Source organism: Carassius auratus, chromosome 6, assembly GCF_003368295.1.
Source record: "Carassius auratus strain Wakin chromosome 6, ASM336829v1, whole genome shotgun sequence".
Lineage (NCBI taxonomy): Eukaryota > Metazoa > Chordata > Actinopteri > Cypriniformes > Cyprinidae > Carassius > Carassius auratus.
In genome coordinates this window covers 6,505,425-6,525,462 of record NC_039248.1, presented here as the reverse complement: position 1 = coordinate 6,525,462, position 20,038 = coordinate 6,505,425, and the positions used below count along the sequence as shown (strand labels likewise).

At 37.8% G+C, this 20,038-nt stretch overlaps 1 protein-coding gene and 1 long non-coding RNA gene across 2 annotated transcripts in view; both read left to right on the top strand.

Moving 5' to 3' along the window:
- Nucleotides 1–1,991: 1,991 nt before the first annotated feature.
- myo10l1 (myosin X, like 1) overlaps nt 1,992–20,038 on the top strand; it is a 48,827-nt gene continuing 30,780 nt past the window's right edge. Inside the window, exon 1 of the mRNA XM_026258593.1 lies at nt 1,992–2,377. Within this exon, the coding sequence (XP_026114378.1) occupies nt 2,357–2,377 (21 nt within the window). The 5' untranslated portion in view covers nt 1,992–2,356. The remainder of the gene's footprint in view (nt 2,378–20,038) is intronic.
- LOC113092834 (uncharacterized) lies at nt 17,300–18,174 on the top strand. The gene is made up of 2 exons (XR_003287626.1): nt 17,300–17,415; nt 17,947–18,174. It is a non-coding gene; the product is annotated as an uncharacterized LOC113092834 (long non-coding RNA).

Genomic DNA, 20,038 nt, shown 5'->3' with positions numbered 1-20,038 from the left:
GAGACAAGCTTCCTCTGAACGTGAGGCTCTGTGACAGTGGTGTGCCCCCAGCCCGTGTCCCACAACGGGAGGCAAGGGATAAAAGGCTGGAGGAGACAGAGGCGACTGCAACACGGGTGGTGTGCTGCAAGCTACACCGCTTAAGGCCCCTAAAACCTCCAGGGCCTCCATTGACAGACTTGAGGATACAATAGAGAGGCCTGGGAAGGGGAGGCTAGGACTTGGGTAGAGTAAGCTGCATCTGGGCTCTAGTCTGACCATCTGGAACACAGGCAAGCTTCTTTCCATCACATGAGTGGATAGTTTTGGCAAGCATAAATGGATGCTCATAAATATTATTTTGTGCCACTAATAGTCTTTTTGACAAAAAAAGAAAAATAACCCAAATAGTGTTTGTTTCTATGTGTGTGTGGGGGGGGGGGGGGGGGGGGGGGCTTTAGGGTGTAAAATGAGCATGGCTTTCGTTGATAATGATGTATGTGACCACAGGGATTTCACATTGTTGTCCTCACAGCTTCTGTTTGTCAGATGATACAGACATCGATCTTCAGTGCACATCTGACTCAAGCACACATAATGTATAAATCATACTCAATACTTTTTTGTACTGCTGATGAGGCATACATCCGTGTCATGAATATCATCTGAGACTTTTCTCATCTGACGTTCTGAATCTTGAACATTTTTTTTTTTTAGCCAGTCGAACAGTTACAAGTTACATTTAGCTGGAGGCACTGAATTTTAGTCGTCTAAAGGCACATATTCAAATAGGGTTAGGAAAAAATAAATATTCGAAGATGTTCATTTGGACTAAAAGAAAAAAAGGTTGTTTGTGTATATATGTAGAACCCCATAATTCAATAAAATCAAGCTGTTGAAAACCCCTTGCCGAAACAGTACATGAACAGTTAAAGGGTTCACCAAAAAATGAAAATGAGGCTTCGTTTTACTCACCCCCGAGGCATCCTAGGTGCATGACTTTCATTTTTCAGGCAACTCCAGTGGGAGTTATATTAAAAATGTCTAACCTTTTAAAGTCTAGCACAGATGTCATAAGTTCATTTAAAGGAAGATGTATATCCCAGTGCTCATCATAACACTGCTCAATACATTTTGTGTTGTATCTGAGAATGACATGTGCCACATTGCTCCAGGGAAGCTGTTCCTGCAGTTAGTGTGCTATTAAGTGCTGAATGAAAAGTGTCAGTCAAATGACTCGTAACTCAACAGGAAAACCTGCGCTTTGTGTCCCTTTGCTGAATTCTTTTTAATTTGCATGTGCATTTTAAAACAGTTGAAAAAAAAAAAGTAATCTTGAACATCCTTATTTGTCAATGACACTAAACAATTTGACAGTTCTTTTTGGCTCACTAATGTCAGGTTTGTGTTGTTTGAAGAATCTGGATTGCAATTTTTGTTTCTCAAACTGTGAGAGATAAGAGTTTAATGATTTAATGCATCCACCATCTGCTTTATTTAACTTTCATGCAGAGAGTAACCAAACTGCCACTTTATGCAGTTTGAAGATGTTGCAAATATGAACTTGTTTTTCGGAGTAATAAGCCTGCAGACACTGCGACACCTTCTATAAATGTGTATTGATGAGTGAATCTGCTCTACTCCACCCACTGCATGACTCTCACTTCAGATGTGCATGGCGCATGCAGAAATATTTATCAGTAGTGCTACCATGAAAACCCATCAGAGGAGCATCAGTACCACTTCCAGCACATGGGATTTCAGATCATTTCATTCAGATAAAGGAATCTTGCCAAATATGCATACATATATTTAAAAGGTGTCATATTGTGTATCACGCTTGACGCATCCCAACGCACTGATTATCAGATACTATTTGCTTTATTTCAGATTTAGAATGCAGCTGAAATGTATTTCATGATTATTTTCGCGAATGCACATTTCTGTCATCTTACTGCCGGTATGCATGGTAAAAAGGATGAACTTGGGGGGGCTGTCTTTGCGCGTGGTGCGCCGCCCAACCGGAGATGCGCGAACGAACGGACGCTGGCTCATTCGCTCTGGTGCAGACACCGGAGTCAGCAAGGCATGTGTCTGGACACCGGCGTTTCGATTAAATAAAAAAGACACTTACAGAAACCAAACACCTGAGCGTTTTCTTTTCCCACCGGCTGTTGAGCTATTTGCCAACGGCCGCTTGTCGCGCCATCAGCTGTTTGAACTGCCACCTCACGCAGGACTGCAGCGCCCTGCTCTTCGTAAACATTCGTGAATGGAAAGCAGTTGCAGAACAGACATACATCTTGTGAAAGCTTTCTCGAATCCTCTTCAATTTTGTGATTGATTAGCTGGGTCCTCCCGCAGCCTTTGAGGGAAGATGGAGAGCTTCTTCGCAGAGGTGGGCTCATTTTCTAACGAGGGAACGTGTCATTTCATCTGTTGTGCTTTATGTTCAACGCAAAAACAATAGATTGTGCGTTACATGTGTGAAATAGTTCCCCAATAGTCGTATGATGTAAAAACCGGTGGATAATTCTCATTGGCTGTTCCACTGGATGTTGCATGTAATGCTGTGTCTTCATATAACGGTGTCATTACGTTTATATATATTCGGTTTACTGTTTATCATTTTCAAGTGCTTTATTAAAAAGAGCCAGTGCGTTATTTGACACGTTGACAGTAGTTTATGGTGATGTCGCGTGCATCGGTGTCTCGCACTCGCCTAGGCTGTGGCGCGCGTGAGGGGGAAGGGGCTCGCGCATTGAAGCAGAGGCAGGGTCTCTGATATGATGGTTCTGCAAGGGTGCTATGCAAGGTTGTACAAATGGTTTCATGCATCTACACTATTTGTTATGAATGAGATTAAATGTCTCTGATTCCAAAAAGCCGAGCATGCCTGTGTTGTCAAGGCTGTCCGGGCGTAACTGAAATGATTTCCATTTTCAGAGCATTCACCTTCAGTCTTATAGGAACATATGTGCAAGAGCTCACAATGAACCTTTCACCCTGAATGCATTGGTGGTTTTGTTTACCTGATCTGTATTCTGCAGGACAGGCCTCACAGAAGGTTTTTTATGTCTGCTTCTCTCTCTTATCTCTTTCATTTTATACTACAATTAGATGCCCAAGTCCTACTTGATTGGATGATTAGGTCATTGCTCCTCTCTGTGTGTTAAAAGCACACACTCTATGCACAGAAAACACCTGCATTTTATCTAATACTGAATAACGGCATCCTCATTAAGCCATTTATCCTCTCCAGCACATGCTATGTCTCTCAAATGGTTTTAAGCAGTCAGTATTTAATTTGTGTCAGAGTGGACAGCACCAACAGAAGGCTTAGTGGGTAAATTACATTAATTGATGATGCAGACACTATGGATGTTGTATTTATTAGATAAAAGAGCAAGAAATTGTGAAAGTAGGTTATGTGATTGCCCATAGGAACAGACCAGGAGAACCCGATCTTTGGATCCTTCATCTGGAAGGGCCATTAATTTAATTTATAGGGCATTTACAGTGAAATCTGTCTCTGTATGTGGGTTCTTATTGCTGATCTTTCCAAGTGGGTCAGATAACTAGGATGCTTGTGATACATCAACTAGAATCAGTATGAATAGATAGCTGCTTCTTGTCCATTAAAACTGGCTGCTAAGATGGGAGTTTTAGGTGGTGGGCAGGTGGTTCCAATGCAGTTTTTAGTGCATTGCTTGCCTTGGTGTTAATAGTGAGATTCTGAGGTCAAACTTTTCCCCAAAAGAGTTGTGTAATGCTCACCCTTTTAAATGGGGTAATACGTGCAAGATGCAGTAGAGCACATTAGTCCCTTTAAAAAATCAAGACTTGACCCTCCCACTAATATTCTTATCTCTGCCCAGCATCCTAATGTGTCATTGCCCAGCAGCGTCTCAGGAGCCCAGGGGTGTTTCTTGAGATCCTGAAAGCTCAGTCACCCTTTAAAGCACAACATACATGAACAAGTAGCTCTCGTTCCCATATTATTCTCCCTCTTTCATTCTCTCTTTTAGCACCCATTTCTCTGCTGTCTGCTCTGTGGTGACAGTTCATGTTATCATTTTGGTGACTCAACAGTCCACACCTCCAGTCCCCACAGCAACATTGGAATAGAGGCTTGTTACTGGATCACCCCATGGTCCTAGTGCTGGGTATTACATTTTAGAATCTCAAGCATGTGGTTAGAAATTAACTAGATAGATTTCTGAAAAAAAGAATGATGTTTTATTGAAAAACCAAAATGTTTAATAAGATGTGTTATGAGATGTGTAAGTGTTTTAAAAATATAAAAAAATCTTAGGCTAATTATGTTGTATACTACATACTTTCTAGGCAGTTTTCTAATGTAGGCCAGAGATTATATATAAGCATTAGTTCTGACCATATAAAAGCTCTGTTCAGATGAAGGCCTACATCTTTACAGGGGGTTCTATTTTTATGCACCACTTTTTAAAATCTCAGTTTCAAAAAACCTATCCTTAAAGCTGCAGTTGGTAACTTTTGACACTCTAACGGTTAATAAACAGAACTGCTTGCGTCTTGCGGAAGAACATCGTAGCCGGAACTACTTCTCTCTGTTTATGTATATGAAGAATCACAAAGGTACTGGGTTACTCTGCTGCGGTACCCCCGAAGCAATCTAAAATAGTCTGAATATAAACACTTATTATAGGTGCACCCTAGTGATTCAGGACAGGCTAAAAACACGGTTTGGAAAATGGATTCATGGTGTACTCGCTTATTATATACATTTTTCTACATCTTGAACACAAACAAAGTTACGGACCGCAGCTCTGATTGGTTGTTTTCTTACCGGGAGCGATGGAGTTTCTGCAAATGGCAATAGGACCAGTGGGAGGAGCCAGAGGAGCTTGATTTTTTTCCACAGATTATCTGTCTCATATTCTACTGTCAGGACATAATGACAGGTTGAACAAATATGTAAAAAATATATTTTTACAAAAGTTACCTACTGCAGCTTTAAACTCTATCTATTTGAACACATACAGAAAATTGTAAGTACTAATGAAGCATATCTATTTGGAACACTGTTTTTTTCAAAACCACATTTTTTTTTTAAATGGTCTGGGATATAACATCTTAATGAACAAGCAGTTTTTTCCCAATCTGGCATCATGTGGTCACAATCACCCAGTTTTACAAACCCAAGCTTGACCTTGATGGCACTCATTTTTGACTGTGATGAACTTTAAACACTATGTGAGAGTAGTAAATCTTAAAATGATAAATGTTAGAAAGGATATGCACACAACACTCAATACTGAAAACAGTGTCTGATTAAGTGTACAGTGTGTGTGTGTGTGTCGGTTTATTTGATATAAAATGTAATGATTTGAATGGGTTTATATTAACTGAAGCAAAAAAAAAAAAAAGCTGAAGTTTTAAAATTTACATTTTCATTCAATTTTTATTTTGTTGTATTTTTAATATATCTAATTTTATTACACACACACACACGCACACACGCACGCACACACACACACACACACACACACACACACACACACACCATCTCTGAGCCAGAGCTGTGGAAACTGTTATCTATATGTTTAAAGAGAAAACAACAAAAGAGTTATTCAAAATGAGTTTAGTATTAAATATTTGTCAATTTTTCAGGTCAGATTCTGGCTTTAGTATAATTTCTTTATAGTCATTTTGTGTCTGTGTACACTTGATGTAACTTAAGTAATAATACTACTTGCAAAAATGCTTGCAGATGTAATTTTGCCACTATGGCATGTCTACAATATAAAGCAATGGCAACAGAAGAGTGCCAACACAAAATGTCTCTCACCAAACACAGAGACCTATTTATAAAGATAGGCTGGAGGGGAAAGTAGAAAAAGGACAGGAAGTCAGAGAAAAGAGTGTTGAGAGACTGAAGAAAGGAACTAATAAAAGAAGAAATCTAACATAAACATCGACTATTTCTGAACTTCTAAATGGAAAGGATGTTGGCATACACAGTTTACATTTTTATGGCTATTGGCCTTACTGTAGAATTCTAGTATAGGAAATCTAATACAGGAAATCATGATTTATTGGTACCATTATATTAGCAGAATTGTATTTTTATCTGTATTGGCCAGTAATGCATTTTAATTGCATGCTTATTTTTGAATTTAGATTATCTTTGACATCCACCAACACCTATTCTAGTTTTTTTTTATAGACTAGCAGTGGATTAATAATAATTAGTATCCTTGTGATGTTCCTGTGAAGTTTTTGATGAACAAAGGTGTGAGAAATGTTATGTGATTTGCTGACAGGTGGCAGGAGCTTCAGCAGGTGTGCAGCTGTTTCACACAGCAGAAACTAATGTTCATTTGATGTGTCAGTTGAGAAATCTGTATCATGCTTTAATACATGCATCCCAGGTCAGAGCAGAAATCATGTTAGCATCCTTTCCTCTTCATGGACACATGAACTGTGTGTCCTCTCACACTTTCTGTGATTCTGTCGCTGCATGGTTCTGAGAAAATCAGCCACTGGAGATGTGTGACCTATATTTCCTCAGCAGCTTCATTCGAAGCGAGTGCCTTGATTCGTTCCAGTGTGAATCTCTCTCTTTTCAGTCTCTCTTCGACATTGCTGTCTCACTGCTGTCTCTCCTCTCTTTTGATTCATCGATTTCTGCAATGCACTAATTTCTCAGGTTGTTTGAAGTACTAGGCTTTAACATTGACTTTCTTCTTTAAATGATCTTTTTTATCACATGGTGTAGGCCTTTGGAAACTATTGGATACCATCAGTTTCCATTCCCCCTTTTCTTCATCATTCTTGCTTTAAGTTTTTGTCCTCTTTTACCCTTTTTCGGTTTGTTTCATAGTACTAAAGGAAGCTCTTAGAGCTATTCTGTCTTTTTTATTTTTTTTTGGCCAAAAGCGACACTCGCTATATACAAAATTGAAATAAATTAGTATTTTAATGTGGAGAACACTGGTTAGCTATATAGACTGCAGAAATTATTGTGAATTTTATAAATGTTTTGGTGTTTGATGAATAATCCTGTTTTATTCATAAACTAAATTAAACATTTACTCAATATTTTTAGTTTTATCTTAAGTCAACATTTTACTTTAATATTATAGATCATTTAACTTGCTTGATAAAATTAAGTTGTTAAAAGAAAAAAAATATTATATTGACCTACATTAAGTAACATTTTTAATTAACTGGTATGGTATGGTTTTTATGTGTGTGTGTGTGTGTGTGTGTATATATTTGTATACTATCTTTTTAGTTTGTATGAATGTCTGTTTTTATCTTTGGTAAAATAACTATTTTGATTAATATTAAATCAAAAAATTATTTGGGGTTGGGGGATGAAATAAGTGAATTTGGGTGTAACGAATTAAAAAGTTGATCCAAAGTACTTTTTTTCTGTATATCTATGTAATAAGCAAGTTAATGTTTCCTGATCTACACTGTGAGGATTTATTTTGTGATAATGATTGGCTGGCTGTATATTATTATTCCTCCTTTGGTTCCAGTTCACCCACATAACCGTATTATAGTATTATGAGCAAGACATACAGTGACTATGAAGGCTTTCAAAATCAGGATGGAGACAGAGACATAGAGAAAGTCTGAGATTTAGCTGCATGTGTACGCACTTGTGTTTTCAGTTAGAGAGACCAGCAGAGAGAAGCACTGAGCAAAGTTGTCTCTCCTGATCCAGATCAGCCGCTTCCGCCTGCCTGTGAAGAGCAGATCTGACAGACCGCTCCAGGGAAAAGTGCAAATCCCTTTCTAGCACTGATGCACGTGTGCCCCTTCCTGTGTCTCCATGCCGTCTTTTCCTCTCTCACTGTACATTCATGGCATCATTATATGGTCTAGTCATTGTTCCGGTCCCTGGTGTATAATTAGAATGGTCGCTCGTGAAGTCTTTCTTGTCTGGACTGATAGCTTTTTCTTTTATTCAAGTCATCATCTTTGAGACAATCTGAATATGAAGTAAACCCCATGCGGCGAGAAACCAGAGTGCCTCAATCCCAACATTAAATCTCACCCTCTGATCAAGGCATATTTTAGCACTGGGGGCTAGTGAAGATGCAGGGTTACTTCAGCCGTGGATAATAAGAGATACTCTCCATTTCTTTTAAGAAAATATAGGATTGAACTGTCTGGCCACATATCACTGAAATTAAATGGATAATTTAATCATCATTTATTCATGTAAACACATGTAGCACATATATAACACACATGTTTCTGTGTCTACTATAGGTGTATGTATGTGTGTTGATCATCATTTCAATGTAAATAAAAGACTTAATAAACCAATTTATTATATAAGGAAATCCTATCTCTTTACAAGACTTAGATTAAGCTGCTCATTTTCCTGTTTATCCCTGTAAAGCTGCTTTCAAACAATCTGTGTTGTATAAAACACTATATAAATAAAGGTGACTTGACTTGAATTTGCCAAAAGTCATACATGTTTAAACTTTCAAGAGGTGAGTAAATAATGACATCATTGTAATTTTTGGGTGAACTGTCCCTTTAAGCATACTGTCCATGTTCCAAGCAATAGTCAGTGGCTCTCACACAACATCATAAAGTATTGTTTGCATATTTACTTGGAAACTGCATGTAAAGAAACTCACACACACACACAAAATATTTATTTAGGATGATATTAATATAAATCACTAAAAAGGCAGATGCCAGCTATGCAGAGAGATAGGAATGGGCTTAAAGTTTATTTTAGTGGACTAGTGAGGGTACAAGATCAGCTAAATTATATTGGTACAGCTCATGAATATTTTAGAAGCTTTTTACCCTTATTTTAACCGATTGTTAATGGATATTGCCAAGGAAAAATGTATTGGTTTCAAATAGTTTTTTGTTGTTGAAGTCCGATAGGTTCATGATTTTTGCATTTATTCAGCATCTGAAGTGTGAGTCTCTTTTGTAGTATTTGAACAGCACACTGTGTGTGTGTGATGTGCAGTCCTCACCTGAGACTCGTCTGTTCATACCAAGACCAGACTGGAGATATGCGAAAACAGGAAAACATTTATAAAAATATAAAACTTTTATGACATGAAAGATACAAATTTTATGACATTATCAGTGTAATGTTCATTGAAGAAACTCATGTTAGGGGCACCATTTAATGTCTTGTATATAGTCTGCTACTTTGGAATTGATCTTCTGTGGTTTACATCTAGTTGTGTGTATTAAGTCTTCAGGCAAAAAGGTTTGTGTGCATTTGCAATAAACCCCATAAATTGAGAAAACCTGTAAAAGGTATTTAAAGGGGGGGTGAAATGCTCGTTTTCACTCAATATCCTGTTAATCTTGAGTACCTATAGAGTAGTACTGCATCCTTCATAACTCCAAAAAGTCTTTATTTTTATTATATTTATAAGAGAAAGATAGTCTGTACCGATTTTCCCCGGAAAAACACGAGCGCCTAGAGGCGTGATGTGTGGGCGGAGCTAAAGAATCACGAGCGCGAGTAGGCTTTTGAGTTGAGAGCATGTGGAAGCTGTGGCACAGATCCAGAGGCTGAAATTTAACAAGAGCAGCATCAGCAAAGGCGTCTCTATGTGGTATGTACTGAAACTGTATATATTAGCTTAGCGGTTTTGGAAAATGACTAAGTTCCACTTTATGTCGTCTTTTTTTTTTTTTTTTTTTAAGCTGTACATGTGGAAAGTGCAGTTTGATGACAACATCGCATGTTGTTTACTTGATGTGCTTACACGCTGATAGCTAAGTTAACAACACAGAGATATTTGAAGCAGTTTTACTCACCGCATGTGGTTCCAACACACAATCGTGACCCTTTTTAGTTGGGACTGCATTATCCTTAAGAAATAAACGACGTGCAATCCGAAATGCAGGGAGCAAACAAAAACACTTGCACAACTCCGTTGATACTCTGTAAAAATAAACTCCATCCACTGGTCCCTTAATGCTGTTTTTTCTTTGGCAATCTGTGCAGGGTTGTCTTGCCCTGGCAACCAAAAACACACTTCTTTTGTGACTTTTCGCGACGCTCTCGCTCTGATCAGGCTGTGCTCAGCTTCTCTCTGCTCTGCTATACGGGAGCGCGTGCTCTTCTGCCGGAAGGACCCACTTAGGACCCATATAAGGAAATTCCGCTCCATCTAACGTCACACAGAGCCATACTCGAAAAAAACTTTCCGAAACTTGTGACAAACCGGAAGAGGTTTTTTTGGAACAAAAATACTCCTTCAAACGTACAACTTAATTTTTGAAACTTTGTCCATGTTTAGCATGGGAATCCAGCTCTTTAACAGTGTAAAAAACTCAGTATGCATGAAATAGCATTTCACCCCCCCTTTAAGGGTTAATTCACCCAAAAATTTAAATTACCCCATAAATGACTCACCTTGAAGTTATCCTAGGTGTATATGACTTTCTTCCTTCTTACGAATCCAGTCAGAGTTATTTTAAAAATTGTATTTGATCTTTCAAGCAGTTTGATGCCACTCAGCTGGTTTTGCACTGCATAGGTCCATGAGAAGTTTAATGAAAAGCTCATCCATTAAATAAAGTGTCTCACATGGCTCGGGGGGTGAACAAAGGCCTTCTGTAGCGAATCAATGCAATTTTTTAAGAAAAATAACAATATTCAAAACGTAATTATCACTTTAATCTAGCTTACTCACTGTTGTAAAACGGAAGCAATATCGGGAATGACGTATGAGGTCAACGTTGCGCATGTGCAGGTGAGTCTCGTGAAAACCAACGTTTGTTAACAGTAGCAAAAGGAAGCAAAGTTTACTTTCTTTAGCAAAGGAAAACCAGTTTCCTCTTGACTTATATCTAAATCCTCCAACATTCTTCTTTAAGAATCCTTATTTTGTACTTCTAATTAGTGACCGTTGTTGTGTTTTGATCTCTCCGCTGCGTTTCTGCATTCGTCACTTCTGAGCAGCGCATACGCAAAGCTGAGCTCATACATCATTCCCCTGGAACTGCTTCATTTACAACTGTGAGTGCAAGCTCCATTAAAGTGACTATAACGTTTTGAAAATGGATATTTTTCTTACAAAAACGCATCGATTCGCTACAGGCAAACGCAGCAGGTTATTATAGTGCCCTTATAACACTTACAAAGGCCAGGGGTCATCTGTCTGAATCTTCCAAGGGAAATCTAGTGGCAAATCACTCTTGTGTTATGTCTGTGAAACTGGACAAACTGCACAATGCTGCGTGCAGCCCTTTGGTAGATTACCAGCTTGTGTTTTCTCTTTCTTGCTGGCTGTATAGCCATATAATTATCAGAACACAAACAGCTAGGCCTGCGATGTAATTAACTCCCTTTGTCATTAAAACGGCACTTTTGGCTTTCCTGATTTAGCATCGCTCGTTTCCCCTGTGATTTCACCCTGCTGTGATTAGAGCCAAAATGGATGTCTTTACGAGTGTAGCATGTTAACCCAGCAATTTTTTGGGTCACACTTATTATGAGACACTGTTACACTTGAATCTCACAATGTCCTTGCCACATTTTTTACCAAAAAAAAAAAAAAATTGTTTGCTTGAAGACAATTCTTTGAGTAGATGAGGATACTTTATTACATGTATGAAGAAGTTTTAACATATATAAAATCACCATAGTAAAAATTTGTACATACTGTGCATAATAAATTCCACTTTATATATTGTCGCTATATATGTCAACAATGTATTTTATTTATATGCATATGCAACTTTATTAAAACAAGAAAGAACAAACAATCTGTATGTTTGTGTTTTTTGTAATACAATTTTTAAATACATGTCTATCTTTTATTATTGCTTTTTATATTTACATATAAAATCAACATGTATTGATGGGTTTTAGGGTGTATATACATGTACATGATATATGTATATTCACATGATATGTCCAAAAATGTATAGACTAGGTATATAGGCTATGCTAAATGTATGTGCATGGGCAACTAAATGTCCATTTTTCTCACACAAAATGATATACATTTATTGTCCCTTAACTGGAGTTTGGAAGGCAGTTTTTCCTTTTATTTCCCCAAAGAAATAAAGTCTTGTGGGTTTATAAAAACTTTAGGATGAATAAATGAAAACAGAACGTACATTTCGGTGGAACTATTACTTCAAGCAAAATATCTTAAATCTTATAATATTATGTTTTTAATATGAGGTCCATCGACATAATTATTCATCCAAAAGAAGTGGGATCTGTTTTCTTAAAAATACTTAAACCTTAGAGGCCAATAAGCAATCACTTATGCAATCAATTATCCAGAGATAGCTAATAATGGCCTAGTGATGCATTTCCTTGTTTGCAATGCATACAGTAGATCGATTGTTTGGTATTGGAAGAGAGAACAATGCCGCACTGAATGCTACATACAATAACTTCTGCTCTCTTCTGTACCTGTAGTGCATGAACACACATCCCCACTCTGTCCAGCACAGAAAACATATATCTTCCGTTGATGGACAATTAACACTTCTCCTGCCATGGTGAACTGCTTGACCACTTAGATCTCGCTCCTTTTCCAGATGCATAAATCTGTCAGTGGGTCGTTAAAAAAGACATACAGGAGAGGGAGTCTCCAGACAGGTGTCTCATTTCTTAGCCTTCATTATTACTGCTCTTAAATCAAATTGGGCCAGAGGGGTGAGAGACCATGTGAAGGACAGAGCAGGAGGGAGGAATGTAGAGGATGAAGAGAAAAGAGTGTGAAGATTGGGACTATAAAACAGTTCAGGACCTATGCCAGCCCATCACAACCTATAGCGGATAATCCTGCATTATATATATATGTATCACATATATGTCTTTAATATCTGTAACTGATTTACTAGTTTGAAAAGAATAAAATTATGTCCAACTCCATAGCCAAATTTATTAGTTTTCTAAAACTATATTTATGTTTGGTTCATACCTTACACTTTGTTTTAACATTAATTTTCCCAAAAACATTTATGCCAATTAAAAAGATTATTGTTATTGATCAAGCTGAGAATAAAATGCCCCATAAAACCAATGTGTGTGTCTTTAGGGAGCATCAATACATTGGTCAAAAATTAAAGGAGGAGTGGAGAGGTATAGAAATGTGTAGCAAAGTCTAGCCTCTCTATTTTCTTCAATATGGTGGGAATCTATCAGGCACAGCTTTTAGCATAACAGCTTAATCTATCATTCATTTCTCTCACTCTTTCTCTCTGTCCTCTCTCTCTTTCTGTCATGTATATTTGATAGCTGCACAGGAAGCACAGTGCAATGGCATTTTCACACTGTTATGTGTGAATATACATGAGGTTAGGAGACAAGAGTAAAGAAGATAAGAGGGGAGGAAAGAAGAAGGGAAAGGGAATTGGAGAGGTGAGAAAGCGGAAGGTATACTGATGTATAGCATAGTTAACATAATAACTGAGTGTGTCTGAAATGGAGCAAAAATATCTCAGGATGGTTGTGTTGCAGTAACTGAGACTCCAGTGATGAACACTGAAATGTCAGCATGTTTAGGACTGTTGAAGGTTTGTACTCCATTTACAGTCAATACTCTCCTTCTTTCTTTTGCCATTCCTCTTTCCATGTCTCCTTGTCCACCTGTATCATGCTTGATTCGTAATACCCACAAATATGCTTCTATTCTGCATTTTAAACACGTTGCCAAGTGTGCCACTTCCCTAATGCTTTATTAATCCTCAAAGAATCATTCAGGCACTGTTCCACACACACTCCTTCTTCTCACTGCCAATGTTATTGTCTGCTGGAATTGGTTGATGAGAGGTTGAGAAGCTGTCTGGTGATGAATTACACTGGTCATTAGATGAGAGGTTAATAATGGCGAGTGTATGTGCAGGGAGATTTCGAAAGCCAGTGATTTTCAAGGTTGTGCAGATGTTCCATTAAAGTTATTTGAAGGGTTCAGTGAGTCTATGTGCTGTGGTTTACATAGTGTGACTGCAATATTTAATGCAACTGAACAATCCTGGATTTGCTGTGCTTGTTGGTGTAGGGCTGAACAATTTGGAGTAATGGCTAAACAAATTTTTTGATCATGTTTCAGAATGGCTATAAAGTAATAATAATAACAATAATAAATAACAAAATAATAATAGTAATTATAATTTTTACCTAAATTATAAAATATAAAATATTAAAATTAAATAAAAACAATATTTCATTGAAAATATATATTTTTTATTATTATTATTAATCATGTAGCCCTGTGTCCAGGTCATTATGCTGCTGGTTCCTCATGGGCTGTATCTTTTATATAGACCCTCTTGCATACCCTCCCCCACTAAGAGCATGCTCTCCTTATTCCTCCACATACAGTATGTGTGTGGTTGGATGTTTTTACAGCAGATGTAGCGGTTTTCTCCTGACAGCTGTGCAAGAGCAACAGCAGAGTTATCTGTTGATGAAGATGTAGAATTCTTTCATCTCTGTTGTGTTCATGCATGATTACACACTCCTGCTCTCCATAGGGCTTGAGCTCTCATTAATGATTCGTTTCGCTCAGATCGGGGCACAAACCAACAGCCTCTGCATCTGTGCTAATTACTGTAGCAGCTCCTGATCCGGTTTGAGATGCTATCTGAGAATGTGTAAAGCCTGAAGTTTCTGATTAGAACATGATGATCGCTTGAGAGAAAGAGGTCAAACATCAAGTAATTTTTTTAATTTCTGAACTTCTCCCCATGCACACAATACACACAGTGACAAAAAGCTGCACGATCAATTGAAATAAAACCAAAATCACTATATGGCTGAGTGCAATTTCAAATGGCAAAGTCTGCAATTTAATTAATTAAATACATGCGATCTGAGTTTCAGTGAGTGTGGCACTATGTTCATTTATTCACATGTAGCTCATCATCCAAGTTTCGAGCGGCAGTAAATGCTGTTGCATAAGAATTCATCCCTGCATCTGCTCTGAGTTTTGGTTCCTTGTGCATTCAGGATGCAACATGCACCAACCATCTTCATAAACGTGTAATTAGAAGCGCTTATAAACAGGCTGTAGTCAACAAACAAGAAGCTTTATAGGCTCTTTATGCTGAATTCACACTGAACGATTTTCAAAGTCGTCGGATCATCGTTGTTCTCACACTGCACGACCATCTGGGGTAGCGTTCAGATGCCGCTGTGTTCACATTGCACGATGTATCGGCGACAGGATGTTACACATTGCCGACAACTCTGTGTGCTCCGCAAACTATGGCTGCATCTGAAAACTGAAAACTGCTGCCTTCGGAGGACGCATTCCAAGGTAGAACGGCATCATATCTGTTTTTGCTGCTGTTCCGCTTGTCACCATTCATTTCACAGTTTTGATACTGTTACATACAATATGTAAATACTTTTATATTAGCCTCTGTGAATTAATATTAGTGCTGGCTGTGATAATTTCATTGCTGAATAATAAAGTCTTGATAGGCTGTGGAGGGAGTTTTGTGGTATGAATAGTACACTGATTGATTTTTTCCCCAAAAGAGCAGGGAAATCTTTTTAATGTCTTCTAATGGAAATGAAATGTGCAAGTGTATGTAGCTCAGCGGTCTGTTGTAAGTGTTTTTCCTGCCTGGCTTGGTTTCTTTACCCAGGGGCAGAGCAGCCTGTCTTTTGTCTTCACCACTTTAGTTCCTCTGACTGGAGGTGGGACGGCTCATCATAGTTAACCATCTGATGACAAAGGATCTGTTTTTATCTGTTTGCCTATTTATTGTCCAGAATGCATGTTGAAGAGGAGGCAATCCACTTCAAAATCAGTATGGTTAATGTCCATGTCTGGGAAACTTAAACTCATTGTCTAGTTTGAGGTTTTGGGTGGATTTACACATTATTCTTTATTTGTTTGTGGGCAGGCGTGAGTTTATATTTGCCCAATGAGTCAAAATTTCAATTACATGCTTGTGTTGTTTAGCAGTGAATTTCTATGTTGGTTTAAAATTGCGTTCTTATTTCAAAATCCTCTTAAAAGGGGGGGTGAAATGCTCGTTTTCACTCAATATCCTGTTAATCTTGAGTACCTATAGAGTAGTACTGCATCCTTCATAACTCCAAAAAGTCTTTAGTTTTATTAAATTCATAAGAGAAAGATAGTCTGTACCGATTTTTCCCGGAAAAACACGACCGGCTGGAGGCGTGACGTGTGGGCGGAGCTAAAGAATCAGGAGCGCCAGTAGGCTTTTGCGTTGAGAGCGTTTGGAAGCTGTGACATTACTGTGAGGAAAAAAACAACCAAAACAAACCATGGCTAACAGTCAGATTCAGCGTATGTTTATGATCCAGAATCAGATCCAGAGGCTGAAATTTAACAAGAGCAGCATCAGCAACAACTAGGGATGCACCGAATGTTTGGCAACCGAAATTATTCGGCCGAAAATAGCCAAAAAAGCACTTTCGGTGTTCGGCCGAATAAGTAAAAAGGCCGAATAAATTTTGCCGAACAATGACGTTTTTAATGACGCAATCAAATAACCCGCGTAGAGTGATAGGCGCGCGCTTTATGCAGCAAACATGTCAGCAGTGTGGAAACACTTTAAAAAGTGTCAGATAAAGATGCAAAAACGGCCGTTTGCAGACATTGTTCTGGATTTGGGAAAGCCGCTAGGTGATGGAGACTGTCAGGTGATGCACAGCGCAGGAGATGAAAACAGTTCAGAGAGTAAACTGGCTCGTACTACAGATGAGCCGCACACAGTCTCGCTGTCTGACATGTTCGATGAGATCCTCCAAGAGAATAACCCATTTGCAAGACAGAGGACAAGCTCGACTGCTCAACAGTTAGATGGGCAGTGTTGTGCCTGAACGCGTTCATTGAACGATAGTTCATGAACTCGTTCATATTTTGGGCGAACGTGAACTGAATGTGCTGTATTACTGCCTGATGAACGTTACTGTCAACTTGTTCATTCTGGTGTCTGTGAACGGCACCCTCTCTCAGGTTAACTTCGTTCAATAGGGTGCCAGATTTCTATAGAGCCTTCCTGGCGAAAGCCCGTCTAAAACACACCGTAAACGGGTCTTAATATGTAGCGAAAAAACACCCAATCTGGCAACACCAGCCACCAGTGGCGCACAGTCGTCCGCCGCATGCGCGACGCGTCATCAAAAAACAAAAAAAAAAAAGGCGACAGCAGCATGTAGCAAGAAGGCGTATGATCATTTTAAATAATTTTATGATGTTTATGACAATGTCGGTGAGAATGGGAGACAAAGCATTAAAGCAACAATGGGGAAATGCTGTCCCCTCAATCCTAATTTTAAACCCTGGTTGGATAAAGATTCAAAATTGGATATTATATGAAGATGAAATCTGACGCATAGCTTCATTGTTAAAACTGATAAAATAATTGCTGTCTGTGATTCTATATGGGCTGTGGCAATAATCAAGGCCGCTTTCCTGACCTGGCGCAGATGGCACGCAGGTAGGCTCCTTGTATGGGAAATTAATTTAAGATTTTATTTATATTTTGGATTATGGTAACACTTTATAAGTAGTTTCTATTTTTAACTTTAACTAACAATGAAAAACCCTTATTAAAAGCATTTATTAATCTTAATGTTAACATTTACTAATACAGTATTAAAATTAAGTATCACATTTGTAATTTCTGAATTAAAAAGTATCAAAAGTGGTAGGCCTATTTGTTAAAATTGTTAATGCACATATACTAACATGAACTAAATATTTTTTATTATCTTACATTAACGAAGATTAATAAATACCATAACAAATGCATTGCTCATTGTTAGTTAATGCAATAACGTTAACAAACATTATAAAGTGTTACTACCTATATTTTATATGTATTTTGTGAAAATTCTGAACTATTTTCAGTGTAGTAAAATAGTAGGCCTACACTGGGTTTCAACCATTTCATTATCTTGAAGACATTGTTCGTTTTGAAATGAGCAACTGTCAGAAAACTGCAATAAAATGTTCAACTATTCTGCAGGTACTCGTCTGCTCCATGCACAAGCACCAACAGTGAGAGACTGTTTAGTGCTGCATCTCATGTCCATACCTGCAAACTCAGAAGGCCTGAAAAAGGTGACAGATTGGCAAAATAAATGGAAAAAATGCGAAACACCGCGTTCGGTATTCGGCCTTCGGCCTTCGGCCAAGCATTTCATTATTATTCGGCTTCGGCTTCGGCCAAGAATTTCATTTCGGTGCATCCCTAGCAACAACGTCTCTATGTGGTATGTACTGAAACTGTATATATTTGCTTAGCGGTTTTGGAAAATGACTAAGTTCCACTTTGTCGTCTTTTTTTTTTTTTTTTTGCTGTACATGTGGAAAGTGCAGTTTGATGACAACATCGCATGTTGTTTACTTGATGTGCTTACACGCCGATAGCTAAGTTAACAACACAGAGATATTTGAAGCAGTTTTACTCACCGCATTGCGGTTCCAACACACGATCGTGACCCTTTTTCGTTGGGACTGCATTATCCTTAAGAAATAAACAATGTGCAAATCCGGCGTCAAACTGGGCCTTGTTTGTAAAAAAAGCATTTTCAAAATGCAGGGAACAAACACAAACACTTGCACAACTCCGTTGATGCTCTGTAAAAATAAACTCCATCCACTGGTCCCTTAATGCTGTTCCTCTTTTGGTAATCTGTGCAGGGTTGTCTTGCCCTGGCAACCAAAAACACACTCCTTTTGTGACATTTCGCGACGCTCTCGCTCTGATCAAAGTCTGTTGTGCTCTCAGTGCTGTGCTATACGGGAGCGCGCGGTCTTCCGGCAGAAGTGCCTCAGGACCCATATAAGGAAATTCTGCTCCATCTAACGTCAAACAGAGCCATACTCGAAAAAAACTTTCCAAAACTTGTGACAAACCGGAAGGAGTATTTTTGGAACAAAAATACTCCTTCAAACGTACAACTTAATTTTTGAAACTTTGTCCATGTTTAGCATGGGAATCCAACTCTTTAACAGTGTAAAAAACTCAGTATTCATGAAATAGCATTTCACCCCCCCTTTAATGACAGTAGAATAATATTTGTGAATTCTGTCAGGTTACCATTGGGACAGTTTACCTCATATAGGCTACTGTGAGTATTAAGGAATTTTGTCACAATATAGTAATTTTAATGTAAATGAATGTTTCTTATGGGCCATTTAATGCTTTGAATATTTATTTATTTTTGAAGGTGGTGAGTGTGTATGGGTATTAGTAGTTAAGTTAACGTCATACAGCTGGCCATAATTCAGTCGGGTGCTCACACAAAGAACAGCACGTTACTGTGGAGAAGAGCAGGAGGACATCCAAAATACTATAATTGCTCACTGTCTGTTCTTGCATTTACAAAATTATAATGTGGGGAAATTTAGTAAAGCACAAATCTCCTATGATAAATCTGCTTAGTCTGAAAACCTTTCATACTTTTGTAAGTGATTAATTTACTTTATTCTGTAATATTATGTCAGAAATGTTGTTGGGTCATTCTATTAAACATGTGTCTTATCCAATCTGATGGTGAGATTATCTTTGAAATATAATTTTTGTAAGGTTTTAAAGGGTTTTCTATTATGTTTTTTCACTTTTTCAACTTTAGTTAGTCTGTAATGTTGCTGTTTAAGCATAAAAAATCTCACGACTAATTCTTACGTATTTTATTAGGTGGCTAATAAGTAAGAATTTGTACAACTTCATCATACGATTTTGTTTGATTTCTGTAAGGAGTAGGTTTAGGGGTGGTCATTTGCATGAATTCCTACGAATTTGCCCCCCGCAAAAAAAAATTATACTACATTTTTTAAGATACAGTAAGTGGTTGCAAACAATTCATTTTAGCTACATTTAAAAAAAATAAAAACATGTTGAAAGTTAGTCAAATAAATCTATTTAAATGTAGCTAAAATAAATTGATTGCAAAGACTTACCTTAAAAAAATTGTAAATTCAATAAATATATCAGTGTACGTACGTTTTTTTCACAAAACGTGCAACTTCATAGAATGAATTAATGCAAATCAGCCACCTAGTAAAATATGTACGAATTGCCATAAATTCGTGTTGGAATTGCTTTCAACAAT